General features: G+C 35.1%; 2 protein-coding genes across 3 annotated transcripts in view; both read right to left on the reverse strand.

Annotated features, from left to right (window-relative positions):
* The window catches only part of hspb6 (heat shock protein, alpha-crystallin-related, b6), a 177471-nt gene that overhangs the window by 83225 nt on the left and 77764 nt on the right, over nucleotides 1–16482 (reverse strand). The gene's annotated exons all lie outside the window — the stretch shown is intronic.
* igflr1 (IGF-like family receptor 1) lies at nucleotides 472–7694 on the reverse strand. 2 transcript variants are annotated; one of them, XM_067450263.1, is made up of 8 exons: nucleotides 7569–7694; nucleotides 6986–7178; nucleotides 6790–6847; nucleotides 6582–6677; nucleotides 6479–6551; nucleotides 3466–3558; nucleotides 1431–1568; nucleotides 472–1172 (listed from the first exon to the last, which is right to left on the reverse strand). In XM_067450263.1, exons 1-8 carry the CDS (start codon nucleotides 7651–7653, stop codon nucleotides 850–852), a joined length of 1059 nt encoding a protein of 352 aa, XP_067306364.1. In that variant the 5' UTR covers nucleotides 7654–7694; the 3' UTR covers nucleotides 472–849. The 2 variants fall into 2 exon arrangements, with proteins under 2 accessions (XP_067306364.1, XP_067306363.1); XM_067450262.1 differs by having other exon boundaries at nucleotides 6479–6677.

Here is a 16482-nt window from a genome sequence, read left to right on the forward strand (position 1 = left end):
TTGTTTCGAGCGTTTCGCGTGGAGTGGGCGTCTCCATCAAGAAACTGAAATTAAGCGGATCTCCGATTTTAATCACACCACCCCAGACTTGCAAGGATTCTACCTCAAGCTGTTCAGACAACGTCAAGTAATACTAATGCAAACCTAGATTTGCTTGGTCTGTTCTGTCGTGCAGAGTGTGCAATGAAGGATGCAAAGCACTAGTCAGGACCTCCTGTGATGATGCGTTTCCAAGAGCTTCTTGGGAAAAGAAAAATCTGTTCCTGTGTAGGTTATTTTAAAAAAAATAAAACCAACAACAACAGCGTTGTGTTGAAAGACTTAAAAATAAAAAAATAAAAAATGTCTTTGCTACCTTGTACAAACGACCCCTAAGTTTGTAAATAGTTGTATACATATTTCTAAACCTGTTTAATTTTTCTATGCACTTTTTTTATTTATAATGTTTTTGCTTAATAAAGATGTACAATGTTTGAACAAAGTAAAAGATTTATTGTTGTCTTTGAGTTTAAAATCATCATTTGTGCAAGCTTTTTATAGGATTACAGCATTTAATAAGAATAAATAAACTACATTTTAGGAATTGTGGTAGTAATGAAATAAAAGACAAAACATTGAGTATACAGTATATGTAGCCAAAAGGTGATCTATAGTGAAAAGGAATGTTTAGGAAAAAATTAAAAAGCTAAAGGATTCCTAATGAACCCCAGGCATAGTCATCTGTTACACATTGTTAGTTGCTTTGTTGTTTTCAGTGAAAACATCTCCCTAACAACTTTTTAGAAACTACTGAGAACAATACTTCAGGGAAGTTTAATACTGGTTTGTTTGCTTACAATGCCAGATTCATTATTCTTCAACACCAGATTCGAGCTTTGCCAAAATCTCCACGGCATCGTTGCGACTGATGGCGGTCAACAGCTCGGCGAGGTGGCCGACGGTCCAGTCTGGGTTCTTGGTGACGACACCCTCCAAAACACAGACGAGGGGACTTTTGTGGTCCTTCATGGAATATGCATAATTAATCCAGGCAAAGGAAAAAGAACACTGGGAGGCAAGGTGACGTGTATTCTTAGTGCCGGAGATGTCCGGGTCTAATACCAGCACAAGCTCCTCAAGAACGTCCAGGTTGTTCAGCACTGTTTTCAAAGGCGCTCTCTGGACTTTGGGAGCTGTGAATAGAAATGAAATACAATTATGGGTTACACTTTAATAACGTGTTACCGAATGGAAATTTACTGTAAGAGTTCAGCTCCAAACTAAATCAAATACACAAGAAGCTATCTTTAATAATCTTCAGAATCTTCAGAGTGTTTTAGTTTTTTGTTTTGTTTTTTTCCAGGTTTGGAGCTAAATTGCAAAAAAGAGTGGCCCTCCAGGATAAATGTTCCCCACTCCTGATCTAGGGTCAAATTTTTTCATATACCCACCTAACAGATACGCCGGTCCAGCAATGTGATCATTATTGTCATTTTCTTTGATTATGTTGTATGAGATGGACTGTTCGTATCTGTTGATGCCCTTTTTGGACAGGCTTTCCCGAACCGCTCCATTACAATTTTGAAATTCTGTGAAACATAAGAGACATAATCCTGTTATTCCTGTTCTTATATCTAGTGAAATACATATTGTTTCATACTAGCACTCAATACTTTGTGACGTAGCAATTGCAATAATGAAAAAAACAAACACTTTAAGATGGGATCTTCGAAGATAAGATTCTCTACAATGGAGTAACGTTAGCGCATTAGAATGAAGAAGCACGCTTTGTGAGAACGTCCCCATAAACAAACTGACTGAAATATTGTCAGTGACCGTGGAGATCCAATTTTGCAACACGACTGAAGCGTGATGTGAAGCTTCTTGTCATTTCTGCGTTCAAATCGGTTGAAATGCAGCGCTGCCTTCCCGGGATGCTGTGCTGAAGCGTTGAAGTCATCTGACATCACCCATAGGAATAAAGTGGAGCGCGGCGCGACAGAAGTGTTGCTCGAGTGGATCTGCACCTGAGAGAGTGTTTATGGGGCGTGCGTTTCCGCTCTCGCTCTAGTCACGCGCACGCACCCTACCGGGAGAAGAGCCCGTACGGCCCATACAAGGACCTTCCGCTCTTTTGACGTCAAGTAGACCCATACTCGAAAAAAACTCTCCGAAACTTGTGAGAAACCGGAAGGGGTATTTTTGACACAGAAATACTCCATTAAACGTCCAACTTAGTGTTTGAAACTTTGTCTATGTTTAGGATGGGAATCCAAGTCTTTAAAAAGCTCAGTATGCATGAAACAGCATTCCCCCCCCCCCCCCCCCCATATAAAATAATAGGTACAGTTTAATTATTAAATAATCGTTTTAATACCGTGATGTTTTCTGAGATAGTTGTCATATTGTGAATATCTCATTCTATCACAACCCTACAGGGGAGAGTCCCCCACCCCCACTGTTAAAAAAAAGTAACTTTTACTCTGAGCACATTGTAAATTAGCTACTTTTTACTTTTACTTGAGTACATTTTTGACCAGTAATTTTTTCTTGTACTTGAGTAAAATTTCATTGAAGTAACAGTACTTTTACTTGAGTAGAATATTTTGTAACTCTTTCCACCTCTGTCTGTTGGATCGGATCACACGGACTAGCCTCCACCGCCCATGACCCTGTTGACGGTTCACCATGGTTCCACTTCCTTCCTTGGACCACTTTTTGAAAAATACTGAGCACTGCAGACGGGAACACCCCACAAGAGCTGCCGTTTTGGACATTCTCTGTCCCTGTCGTCTAGCCATCACAATTTAGCCCCTGACAAACTCGCTCAGATTGTTAGGCGTGCCTATTTTTTCTGCTTCTAACACATCAGCTTTGAGGACAAAATGTTCATTGCATCACCCACTAACTGTTTGAATTAAACAGCTCATAAAAATACTTTATAAGTAGAAAAAAAGTAACCCATACAAATGAAAATTATGCAGTCATTTAAGAAATTTCTCATACAACCATTTTTTGAAATTAGGGTTCTTCAAAAATTGAGTCAAGAACTTCTATATCGAGCTACATTGAACCTTTTTTTTCTAAGACTGTGAAGTGTGTGATTTCTGTACTGCCTCTGTAATCCCCAAATAGTTTTACAAAACAAGTGATCGTTTAATACGATCCAAGGAGTTTCCAAAAGCCTACATTACATTATTCCTGCCAAAAGCAAAATAATAATAATAATAATAACAAATCTAACAAATATTTTAAGAGAGGACACTTCTCAGAGGAATAGGTTTATGAATGGCTCACTTGTATTTGTCTCTGTCACCAACATCATATTACATCAGTTGTTTTTTGTCAGTTGGCAATGCAATGCAAGTCTTTATGGAGACTGTTTAATATAGTATATTGGATCAGCCTCACTCACATGACAGGACACATTAATGAATACACTTTCAGGATATCCTCCAAATGTTTTTTTTCCTTCCTGCGACTGACCTTCATTAAAATGGTTGGTCCTCCTCTTCTTGATAACGAAGAACAAACACACCAAAGTGAGAGCGGATAAAATCACTAAAGATACATAGATCCCTGCAAAAAATGCACAAAAGAGAAAGAGAAAAAAAACATTTACTTTTGTTTAGAGTTGAATCCAACACATTCTATTTTCCTTTCTTTCGACTAATATTGTGTGTCTGTATTATAAAGGCTACATTTTAACATACAGATCAACATCAAGCACTGATATACTGTAAATATACCCTATTGTTCAAAAGTTTGTGGTCAGTTTTGTATTTTTAATCAAATTAATACATTAATTCACCAAACATGCACTATTAGAGTTATCAAGAATGACAACAAATGATTTATATTGTTACAAAGACGTTATATTTAAAATAAATGCTGTTCTTTTGAACTTTCTATTAATTAAAGGTGTCATGAACTGGCTTTTTAAAAATCTTTTTTATACTGTTGTCTGAGGTCAACTTATGACATTCGCATGTTTTTTTCATTCATAAGTTAATGAGTAATATGCTATTTTCTACACTGGTTTTGAGGCTCTCTCTGGACGCTGGGTTTTGATGGGCGTGCAGCACTGGAGACTTGGAAGTAAACGCCCACAGCTAGGACTGGAGAAGATTTGGATATTTAATGAACTTAAACTCCCTTGTCAGTTCACAGGAGGGATTGTTTTGAAAGCGGCAACTTTGATGGACGCGCAAGGGATATGAGCACTTGCCTGACCTAACGCCTGAACCATGTTTTAATCACATAAGCAGGGGCGTAGCCATCTTTTCAGAAGTGAGGGGGAAAGAAATGTCATAATACCAAAAAAAAAAAATTGTTGGGCCGATATAATTTATCTTTTGCTTTTAATTTGGTAGGATATCAAATACACTGCTGAACAATAACCTCTAATATCTATAATATTTTTCTCCTATTTTTTATACCAATTTTATGATTGTTGATCAAAGCTGAATTTATCATCATTACTCCAGTCTTCAGTGTCACATGATTCTTCACTAATCATTCTCATATGAGGATCTGATGATCAACACACATTTATGATTATTATCAGTTGTGCTGCTCATGGTGATGCTTAATTTTTGTGGAAACCATCTAAACATTTGTGGTAAAATTAAAAAAGAGAGAAATTAATACTTTTATTGATCAGACATGCATTAAATTGATCAAAAGTGATGTTTTTAATATTATAAAAGATCATAATTTATATAATAAATGCAAATAAATGCTGTCCATTGAACTTTCTATTCATCAAAGAATCCTGAAAAATAAAATGTATCATGGTTTCCACAATATTTTTAAGCAGCACAACTGTTTTCATCACTAATAATAATCATAAATGTTTCTTGATTATAAAACCACCATAGGAGAATGATTAGTGAAGGATCATGTGACACTGAAGACTGAAGTAATGATGATAAATTCAAATAAATTACATGGGAAAAAAGCTGTTTTCATTTGTAATAGTATTTCACAATATTACTGTTTTAACTATTTTTCGATTAAATAAATACAGCCTTGGTGAGCAGAAGATACATTAAAAAATCAGCATTCTTCATATGATACTTTATTGTCAATAAATAGGCTACATTGAGATGGCTTGAAAAGCACACATAAAGCATGTATTGTCTCACTCGTATGATTGTCGTCGTCACGTTTCATCACTCATAACGATTGTTTTCCTTCAGCTGCAGCTCCAGCGTGACAGTAGCTATTACTTCTACGAATCCGCTTTTGGACTTTCTGTGAGAGCGCGCTCCTCCTATTTAGATGCGAATAAATGACAGGTCTTGCATTGATTATTTTTTGTCTCTGAATTTAAATATTGATGTATTCACATTGGTTTCTATGTAAATGCATTTGACCGTGACCTCAAGAAGCGCACTATCAATCGAGATTAGAGAAGGCTGTCTTTAGCTTCCCTGTGAATTTGCCCGCCACCGTGCAGGGTAACGTCGGTTCGAATCCCGCTCGGAGCGGGTCGACTAGGATCGGTGAGACCCAGTAAAAGTGCGGGGGGCGAAAATACATTTTATCAAAAGTGAGGGGTACACGTCACCCGCGTAATCTACGCCCATGCACATAAGTGTGCTGCGCCATTCCTGTCGGAGCCAATATAGAAGGCACAGCATTGTGTTTTAATCTCAATATGTCTGCAAATCCAGTGTCCACCTGTGTCGTGTTTACAAACGATTATCTTGCTATCTTCTGTATGTTTATTGCTCATTTAGCTCCACGAGTCCATTGGTGAGGCTACAGAAGCAGCGGACACATTATCTATAGAGTCTAGGATCGTGACTTAAGCAACGCAATGCATTTTGGGACTTTAGGTCACGGAGGCCGCTGTCGATACTGTGTTGTATAGAAAATTAACGCTTTTAGTTCTAAAAGTAGAACTAGTTGAGCTAAAAGGAGTTACAATGGTGAACGTGTGTTGTTTCATTAACTGCCATAATCACACTCACGACCGAAGTGGAAACCGAATCGCAAATGGAGTCTCAGTCGTGGACTTCAGGACACAGACACTACATAGCGAATAGAGGCGGTGTTTCCCCCTTCTAATACGTCATTGATTTGAGAGCTCTTGTTTTCTAGGCCCGGTGTCTATAAAAGCTTTTCTTTTACTAGCAAAGAAGTTTTCAGCTCCGAAACGTACAGGATATTCTTATATTACCATGAACTTTTATATATCAAAGGCTCAAGGGAAAGTTGATTTCTCAATTCATCAACCCTTTAAATAATGTCAGGGTTTCTACAAAAAAACAACAACAAAAAACAAGCAGCAATACTTTTAAATATTAATAAGAAATGTTTCTTAATCAGTACATTAGAAATTCTCAAGGATTGTGTAACTGAAGAATAGAGTGAAAATGTTGTATTTGTGATACTATATCTAAAAAAATTGGAACAGTATAGTATATCTATGGTATTTTAGTAATAAAGATTAAGAACATTAAGAACACTGAAATGCAAAACAATATGGTACCTGTGGCATGATGGGGGCTTTGAGGTGGATTTTGAAAGGGGGTTGGAGATAGATTTGGATTTGGAGCTGGAGTTGGAGCTGGAGCTGGAGTTGGAGCTGGAGCTGGAGCTGGAGATGGAGATGGAGATGGAGATGGAGATGGAGTGTGAGGGGTTATTGAGCTGCCAATAGAGGAATTTATGGAAGTCCAATTCAAAGTCTAACAAAAACAAAAAACAACAGTTTACACTGACAACATCTTTCTGCTTTAGATGAGAGCACAGGGAGAGCTAATGCAAAGAAAAGTTTGTTTAACAGTGAATCTTTATTACTGTTATCTCTGTGGTCTGCAGCGGTTGAGGTAGGCATTTTCCACTCAAAACCTGCTCTCTGGAAAAAAGATAAGTAACAAATTGAATATAACTAATTAGGAATAAAAGGGACAAGTAGATTTAAAGCTTACTTTTATTATGGTCAAAACTAGTAAGATATAAACATAAAATGTTTTATTTTTTTTATTTGACCTACCCTTGTTTACAGCAGATGGTATCAGATATTGTGCTGCATGCAATAAACTGTGGCGTTATGCAAGGTCGACAGGGTTGGCATTTTTCGTGCGATCCATCGTTAAAGGTTCCATTGCTGCATGCTTTGTAGACTGCCTGGGAATGGACGTTCGCCTTATCGTTGGACCACCCGCAATTTTTAGTAAATTCATTACCTGCGGTAAAGAAAAAAAAATCAAAACAAAACAAAACAAAGATGAGTCAAATGTTTTTTTTCTTCTTCTTCTTCTTCTTCTTCTTCTTCTTCTTCTTCTTCTTCTTCTTCTTCTTCTTCTTCTTCTTCTTCTTTTAAACATGTATGTTTTCCAAAAGTAGGCATATAGGCTATTAGCCTATAGGATATCATATCGTTAAAAGATATGTTTTTTATCATGTTTTATTTGAAACACTTTTAGATAATTAATTAGGCTGTGCGCTAGAGGCAAAACTATTTGCTTTTGCCTTGATAAAACTGCGCCACGAAAATTACTAAACATATCTCATCCTGTTTACATGTAAATAATGGACTGAGAGACTATTTAGCAAAAATTGAATTTGAAACTTACCTGCGCGGATTTTATATTTAGTCCTACATAGCTGACAGGTATTGTGATCATTGTTAAAGAATTTCCCGTCTATACACCGTCCCATTGTCGCAGACTAACGTTTCCTTGACGTGTGCTGCACTGTAGCTCGATTCTGTCTGATATCTGAAGCGAAACAGCACTGAGTATAGGGAGGAGTTTCTGTAGTCTAGACTAGATCACCGATTTGCAAGATAATTCATAATCATTTCAGACACATCTGTGGTGATGATGATTATAGTCGGAGAGAAGCGTGTGCTAAAAGCTGTGAGTTTTTCATATAAAATATTTATCTCTTAACATTTTAACATCAAATTCTTTAGTTTTCATATGTTCATCTTGTTTCGCTGCCCCCTTACCCTTAACCTCCTAACACCCAAGGGATTATTATTATAATTTTTTTAAATGTCATTTAGCCTACATTGTTTAGAGCCAAAAAAAAAAAAAAAAAAATGACATTAAATAACATGTAGGCTATAGGTAAAAACAATGTGATTTTATGTGGGGTTTTTTTCATTAACCAATCAATTTTTAGGTTTCAGGATTTTAGTTTTTATATTTGTTTTAACCAAACTTTGTTTAAAGATGATTCTTAACTTTGTTTTGAAAAATATAAACGAATTCATTCATATAGCCCATTTTACTTTATGCAATAGGTAATGTGGGTAAAATGGCCGTATGGGTTTTCCTATTCAATGCAATGTATTCTGGATCTAATTTTCATAATGTGTTCGTGGAGCAACGTAATGAAAACAATAAATATAATAATAGGAGTAATAGTTGGCAACATTTTCATCATAATATCTAATATGTCGGTAACACTTTACAATAAGGTCTAATTTTTTAGCATATAACTAACTTGAACTAACCATGAGCAATACATTTGTTACAGTATTAAATAATCTATGTTCATTTTAGTTACTAAATAAAAATACTGTCATTCATTGTTTGTTCATTTTCATGTCACAGCGCATTAGTTAATGTTAGTAGATACAACTTTTGATTTGAATAATGTAGGCCTATTAGTAAATGTTGAAATTAACATGAACTATTATTATTTATAAATGCTGTAGAAGTATTGTTCATTCTTAGTTCATGTTAACTAAAATAGTAATGTTAACTAATGAAACCTTATTGTAAAGTGTTACCAATATTTCATATATTGATGTGTAATTTATTTTTCTTGTCTCCTAAAATGTCTGATAAACATGATTTAAGTCCTGGTGCCCTCTACAGAACACATGTATTAAATCAATGCCCTGTTTTGTAGCAAAAAGTCATATTTTGAAAAGTAGTCAGATTTCAATCATAAAATATTACAAAATATTATCATATTTCCATAAGCATGCTAAATTTGGCTTAAATGTCATTTTTAAAGACCAAGCAGAAGTTGCTGTCCTGCTGAAACATCAAAACAAATGACATCTCAGCTCTTTACAAGACATCTAGGCTTATGATGAACTGTGACATATGGTGTCGGAAAAAATCACTAAAATATAATATCCTCGTACGTGGACATGCAGGCACTCAGGAGGTTTAAATGGTATAATAAATACTGAATAAAAGCAAGAATATATCCTTGCTCTCACACACATCATCCTCAAAGTATAATTGCTGTGGAAATGCATTTATGCCACTTCTGAGCAACACTAAACAGTAGGATATGTAATACATCTAAATTCCCACTTCAAAAATACCTCTGTGCCACCAACTGTAGTAAAAAAAGAAGAATTTTACTTGATGTAAGTTTTTGCCATTTATCAATGTCGTGATCTAAAACAAAATCTACTGAATTCGGCAACCTTTGGCATGCCTTTGTCATATAAGAGTAATGTTTATTGGAGGCTTGTGTAAGCATATTCGTATCTGGTTTCCTAATTAACAGGGGCTCAATCCTGAGTCAGTCAGCAGTTGAAGAAGCTGTCTGACCAGCCTTAAAAAAAAGAAGTTTATTGTTCCATATATTTATTTTAAACAAATTACACACGCACACACACACACACACACACACACACACACACACACACACACACACACACACACACACACACACACACACACACACAAAAACCATTCTGTCAGTCTACTTTTTATGTAGGCTACTTCTCAGAAATATACTTAGCACTGCACTTAAGTATTCTTAATTTATATACTGACAGAAAGGAAAGTCTAAGTATACTTGGCCTACTTAATCTTATTCTAGAGATACGTAGGATAGGACAGGATAGGATAGGATAGGATAGGATAGGATAGGATAGGACAGGATAGGATAGGATAGGATAGGATAGGATAGGATAGGATAGGATAGGATAGGATAGGATAGGATAGGATAGGATAGGATAGGATAGGAGTTTATTTGTCATTAGAAATGTACTAGTACACTGCAATGAAATGTTGTTTGGAGCAAGCCTCCAGACCGCAGCTATTACAACCGCCTCCGCACGCTCTCCAGAGGAAAAAAATGCTGATTTTGCAAAGCAGAGCATACATACATACAAAAACACAACATATAACAGCACACATGGTCAGGTGATGTTATTTTTTGTTTGGATTGGGTAGGGGAGGAAGAGAGGAAAGGAGGAGGCAAACGGATGGGGGGGGGGGTGTAGGGGTGGGGTCTGAGTTAGAGTCTGAACTTGTGTTGTGAAAATATTACCCATAACTTAAGATGTTTACAGTTCAGTTCTGTGGCTTTTCCTCAAAGGGAGAAGAGGCAGTTGACTGGGAACGATAGCAGACCCAGCTGTCAAACTGACCTCCCAACCGAGAGAAAGTGGGGGTGAAGTGAAGCCATAGTGAAGCCATATTTGAATCCATTTAATTGATCTTCAGTAATTTGTCTGGATCATAACCAATCAAGTCACTGATACTGAGCGTTCCTGCCGTGTCATGACATTTCATCCAATTTCATACTCAGTCGAACCCAAGTGAAACAAACAAAGCTTTGGCAGTGGAGTTGATGGACTCAATCTACTCCATATGTGATTTTTTTCCGTTTTTAGTTTAAAATAAACTTACCCACATACAGGTGTTGATAAAAAAGGATGCATGAAGTTTGTTGTTCACTTCAAGAAAACTTACAATTATATTAATAAACTAATAGTTAACCGGTAGCACACTAAAAATAAAATATATTAAAATGGTGAACTAGTATACTTAGGAACTCACTTGTAGTACAGATGCAGTACAAATGAAAAACGTGAAAATGAAATCTGTGAACAAGTTGTGCACTTAACGTTTACTATAATAGAAGCTTACACTTAAACATATTACATTTATACACTAAAAAGTGGGCCAATTTTAGTCCCAAGCAGTATTGAAATATATAGTGCACTTACATTTTTTCTACTAGTAGGCTACATTGACATTAGTATACTTACTACATAAAATATACTAAACATAAAACTCAGTATACTTAATAAAACCTATTTTTATATAATGTTGACAAACATTTAAAAAATGAATTTAAAAATCAATATATGTAATATATCGTAAAATGGAAGTACTTAGTACTTGCACTTAAATGGATAGGTCACCCAAAAATGTTGTTGTATTTGAGGTAAAAGATAATAAAAATACTGTTGGGTTTCTCACACAAACTGATTGTTTCGTGTCTTAAGACATCAATGTGTCGCCACGAGCCAGCCACAGGGTTTAATATGGATTATTATGTCTGTGTGTTTTTTACTCTCATAGTGGCTCTCATAGAAATACACCCCATTGACATGCATTATACAAGCAATGGTTGGAGTTCAAAATCTTAATTCGTGTTCTACTAAAGAAACAAACACCTTGGCTCTTGGGGTAAGCAGATAAACATCAAATTTTCGTTTTTTGGGTGAACTATCACTAAACAGTGATATAGTATGTACACTGTAAAAAAATAAAATAAAAATAAAAACAGTTGGTTTTTGTTGGTTTAACTTAAAAAAGTAAGTAACCTGGTTGCAAATTTGAGTTGATACAATGAAGGAAATTTGTTTAATAAATAGAAACTCAAAATATTATTGTTTCTGAACCACATAACAAATTTGATAAATCATGAAAATAGCACTATTTCACTGCGTCATCAGAAATAAAGCACACACAATTACCCAATATGCTTACAAAATCTTTTAATAATATTTTAATGAAGGTTGTCGAATTTCAAAAAATGTTTATTTTATTAATTCAAAATTTTAATTTCAGTGAACAAAATGTTTTAAGGCAACCAGGTAACTTTTTTTCCAAATAATTTTTTACAGTGTAACAATATTTCATACAATACAGGAACATATGACACTGTTTGGCAAGGTTTTGGATCCGGCTTCCCTCCCTCAGCATAAAGTATTGCAATATTCGTACTCTAAAAAATGCTGAGTTTAACATAACCCAAGTTGGGTTGAAAATGGGCAAATCCAGCAATTGGGTTGTTTTAACCCAGTACATTGGTTGTTTTAACCAAGCTGTTAGGTTAAATGTTTGCTTAAAACAACCCAATTGCTAGGTTTGTCCATTTTCAACCCAACTTGGGTTATTTTTAACCCAGGATTTTTTTAGAGTGCAGAATCATGCTGAGTAGGGACAGAAGCGCTCCTGTCACAGATCGCAGAGGGACCTCAGGTAATGTCCGGATCAGACCAGCAACAATCTAAAGCCCAAACCCAGCTTTGTTGTGCTAAACAAACCTGGAGACTGAATACGCCACCAGACGCACACTCCCACTGTGCATCAACACACTCTCATCAATTACTCATTCTTAGAAAAAGATTACACGAACATGAAAATCATTTACTCACTCTCATGTTGTGTCATGAACTTTCTTCTGTGGAATGAAAGAATAAAGATATTTCTGAGTAAAAGGTCTTTTTTTTTCCTCCCAAGTACTGATACAAAATGTGGGTCCAATATTGTTCCAAGAATAATTGTTTTTGTGAGCACTAAGGAGTTCCTAGATCTAGAATTGTTATGTTTGGGTGAACTATCCCATATCATTTAAAACTTTTTTTTTTTTTTTTTTGGAGCACTAAGTGATACATTACACTAAAATCTGCACCATAAAAGGGGTTCATATGGCTTGTTTGCTACATTACAAGTTATTTTATAATTCTGTGTGACGCTACACTACAATTTAAGACCTTAATGACTGATAATCACTGTGAACTCCTGCACAACAAGGACGAAAACTAGAAGAACTAAAATATTGTAATAATCATTTTAACTCCACGAGAATAGCGACGTTCACACAGCCTCTATAATGATAAAAACACTAAAAAATAGATATCAAAATAGATAAAAAATAGAGGAAAGATATTGCTGGAACCATTTTCAGAAGAAAAAAAATGTATCAGATGATGAATAAAAGCATTGACAGAAATCAGTCCACCCACATTTAAAGGTCAATCTCATGTCAATCTTGAGTACCTACAGAGTAGTATTGCATCCTTCATATCTCCAAAAAGTCTTTAGTTTTATCATATTTATAAAAGAAATATAGGCTGTACCGAGTCTTTCCGGAAAAAAAACGAGCGCCTGGAGGCGTATCGTGTGGGCGGAGCTAAAGAATGACGATCAAAGCGGTGACGTCCTCAAGCGTGGAGAAACTCATGGCTATCGAGCTCAGCTAATAGATATATGATCCAGAATCAGATCCGGAGGCTGAAATAAATTGAACAGAAGAAACAGCAACAGCAGGACGTCCGTCTCTGTGGTATGTACTGTATTTAGTGACCTGTCAACATTTGTGTGTGTTTACTCGCAGTTTATGAGGACATGATTCGGTTTATGGACTATTGTATGCGACTAAACCTTAGCAGTAGCAAGCAAAACGGTTTTGCACGTCAGACTAGTGTAATGTTATACAAAGAACAACAATGGAGTCCGTTAGCGCATTTGAATGACGAAGCACGCGATTGTGTCGTTTACTGATGTTTACTCAGGCGACGATAGCCAACAGCACAGACATTTGAAGCAGTTTTACTCACCGGCTGCTTCCAAAGCAGGACCGAACCTTTATCGCTGGGACCGCTCCGTCAAAAACACACTTCTTTGGTATGATTTGGTGAAGTCCTGTGACAGCAGTGGCGTGTAAATCCACTTTGAGACGTGACTGAAGCGATGTTGTGAAGCTTCCCGTCATTTCTGCGTTCAAATCGGTTCAAATGCAGCGCTGCCTTCCCGGAATGCTGTGCTGAAGCGTTGAAGTCGCTCGACATCAACCATAGGAATAAAGTGGAGCGCCGCACGTCATAAGTGTTCACGGACGACTGGATCTGCAGCTGAGCGAGTGTTTATGGGCGTGCATTTCCTTTCTCACTCTAGTCACGCGCGCGCGCACCCTACCGGGAGAAGAGCCCGTACGGCCCATACAAGGACCTTCTGCTCTTATTAACGTCAAGTCGAGCCATACTCGAAAAAAACTCGCCGAAACTTGTGAGAAACCGGAAGGAGTATTTTTGACACAGAAAAACTCCAACATTACTTTTTGAAACTTTGTCTATGTTTAGGATAGAGAACCCTGTCATGAGTGTAAATCAATTTCGGGTGTAAAATAGTACATATGAAAGCGCTATATAAATGCCTCATTCATTCTCATTAAAGTTCATGAGCAAAGGCAGGCGTTCCAAATTTTCTGGCAATATAGTGAACTTATTTTAATTCTGTACCAACTCAATATGGTTCGCTACCTTCCCCAGCACCACCTGCCTAAATATACCTTTTGGTGTGTCATTCAGCGTGATAGTAGATAGATTTTTTGTCTAAAATTTACTGCACATAATAATTTGATCAATATTTTTTTTCTTTTCGATTCTTCGTTTCTTTGACATCTTCGCGTCTGATTTGATCTTCTCCTAATATATCACCTTCAGTTAATCGATAAAATTGTGATTGGAAGGTAATTTTTTCTCTCCAAAATATACTATTAGGGTATTCACTTAGACTGCTACTCACCTTCATATGATCACCTAGCAAAGACAATTTAGGAAACAAGGAATGTATGGGACAAAACTGAATTTTCTTTTCCATAATAAGTCGGGACACTAAAATTAGTCTGAAATACAGGACTTTAAAATCATTACAAGTCTTGGAAGACGTGGAGGGGGAATTTCTCTTGCTGGAGTAGCCTGAGTCTGATCCGTCTGTTCCTGGTCAACACACCATCAGTTCCAGCACATTTGTGAGTTTTGGCCGGAGCAGCTGGAAAAGCAACAGTTTGAGATTATTGTTATCTGGAGGGCATATGGAAGTCTTTAAAATTATTTTTTGGTACATTTATGTATTTTTGGCAGTAGCCTATGATTATGATGTTTATTTATTGAATTTGTACTAAATCTGGGCTGTTAAGAAGTGAGTAGTTTGAAACCAAACAAAGTGTAACAACTTTTACAATTTAATAACTTTTTCATTATATGAAATGTATAACATAAAAAAAAAACTCAGCAAAACATGTAACATTTCCAATACTGTAATCGCTTTAAAACATAAACAATAGTATTCCCTTACAGTACATAAAATAAAAAAAATCTAAATCTAGTCTTAAACTACCTGCAAAATTCAGCATTTAAATATTCATGCAATTACTATGATTATGATTTCCATTATTATTAATAAACAAAGCATTGGTATTCCTTCACAGTAAAATAAAAATAAATAAAATAAAATCTAAATCCAACCTGCCTAAATTCACCAGATTGCTGATACTACTATTACTGCTGAGGAATACCAATGCTTTATGTTTAATAAACATATAATACAAATTGCATGAATATTTAAATGTAGCATTTTATCAGGTAGTTTAATACTGGCTTTAGATTTTTAAAAATGTAAGGGAATACCATTTTTTATGTTTTAAAAGCTATTTTGAAAATATTTTAGTATTAAAATTTTAGTTATAAAAGTTTTAGGTGAGTTTTTAATGTAATCATTTTTCTCATAATGTAAAAATTGTTACTACATTATGAGCTCAAGATTTTTATTACATTTTGAGAAAATTATTACATAATGAAAATTAAATAATAATAATAATAATCTAATAGCCTGCTTATTACATTGTGCAATTTGTACGTCATGCACCATTACATTATGAGTTTCTACACGTAACAAAATAAAAATAAAAATGTTTGTAGATATTTTTTTTTGTTTCAGTAATTTATAGGCTATACAACAGCTTTAATTCATTTTTATTTCAGTTGTAGTTGTAGGCTATTAAATTAGCCAACTTCTTTAGTCATCTATTGATAGGCCTATATTATTTGAGCTTTACAGTAGTTTTAGTCAGCAATGATTACAGCAACGATGTTTACCATAATAGAAATAACCAGGGGGAAAAAATCAAAGGTAAAGAGAATTTGGGAGTAGGCTAATCAATTTAATGATTAATGATTTCAAATTAATAAAATAAAATAACCTGGGCAGTCAGTATTTATAAATACAAATACGTTTTTATGATATTCTCATTCATAAATTCTTGCACAAATAAAATCTACAGATCCAGAAGTGATACTAGCCTACAGTATAGTGACATCTTGTGGTTAAAGTTAGCTTAGCGAGAATGTCTATAATAAGACGTTTTGGTTTCTCAGATTGTTTGACAACTTGTTTCGCCATAATTCTGTATGGAGGACCAACCCTGCACAAATTAAAAATAAATGAATGAATGAATGAATAAGTAAATAAATGAATAAATAAATAAATATACACATATGTAAATTAATAAACACATAAATAGATAAATAAATGTGATAATAGGAAAATAAATAACAGAATAAACGACTTGATTAAATAAATATGATTCATTTTTAATCAAATAAAATGTTGTATTATCTTTCCCTTCATTTGTTATTTTCTGCTTTTATAAAAATATATATTTTTAACTTTTATTTATTTGTTAATTAATTTTAACATTAATTTTTATATT

The sequence above is a fragment of the Pseudorasbora parva genome, chromosome 8, assembly GCF_024679245.1.
Source record: "Pseudorasbora parva isolate DD20220531a chromosome 8, ASM2467924v1, whole genome shotgun sequence".
Classification (NCBI taxonomy): domain Eukaryota; kingdom Metazoa; phylum Chordata; class Actinopteri; order Cypriniformes; family Gobionidae; genus Pseudorasbora; species Pseudorasbora parva.

What these genes read in the sequence shown, in the direction of transcription:
- igflr1 (XM_067450262.1), bottom strand. Translation starts at nt 7,653, where the DNA reads ATGGGACGGTGTATAGACGGGAAATTCTTTAACAATGATCACAATACC. An exon ending in TGCAGACCACAGAGATAACA is followed by an intron (nt 6,678 to 6,789) that starts GTAATAAAGATT and finishes TGTTTTTGTTAG; the next exon opens with ACTTTGAATTGGACTTCCAT. An exon ending in AAGCCCCCATCATGCCACAG is followed by an intron (nt 3,559 to 6,478) that starts GTACCATATTGT and finishes CATTTTTTGCAG; the next exon opens with GGATCTATGTATCTTTAGTG.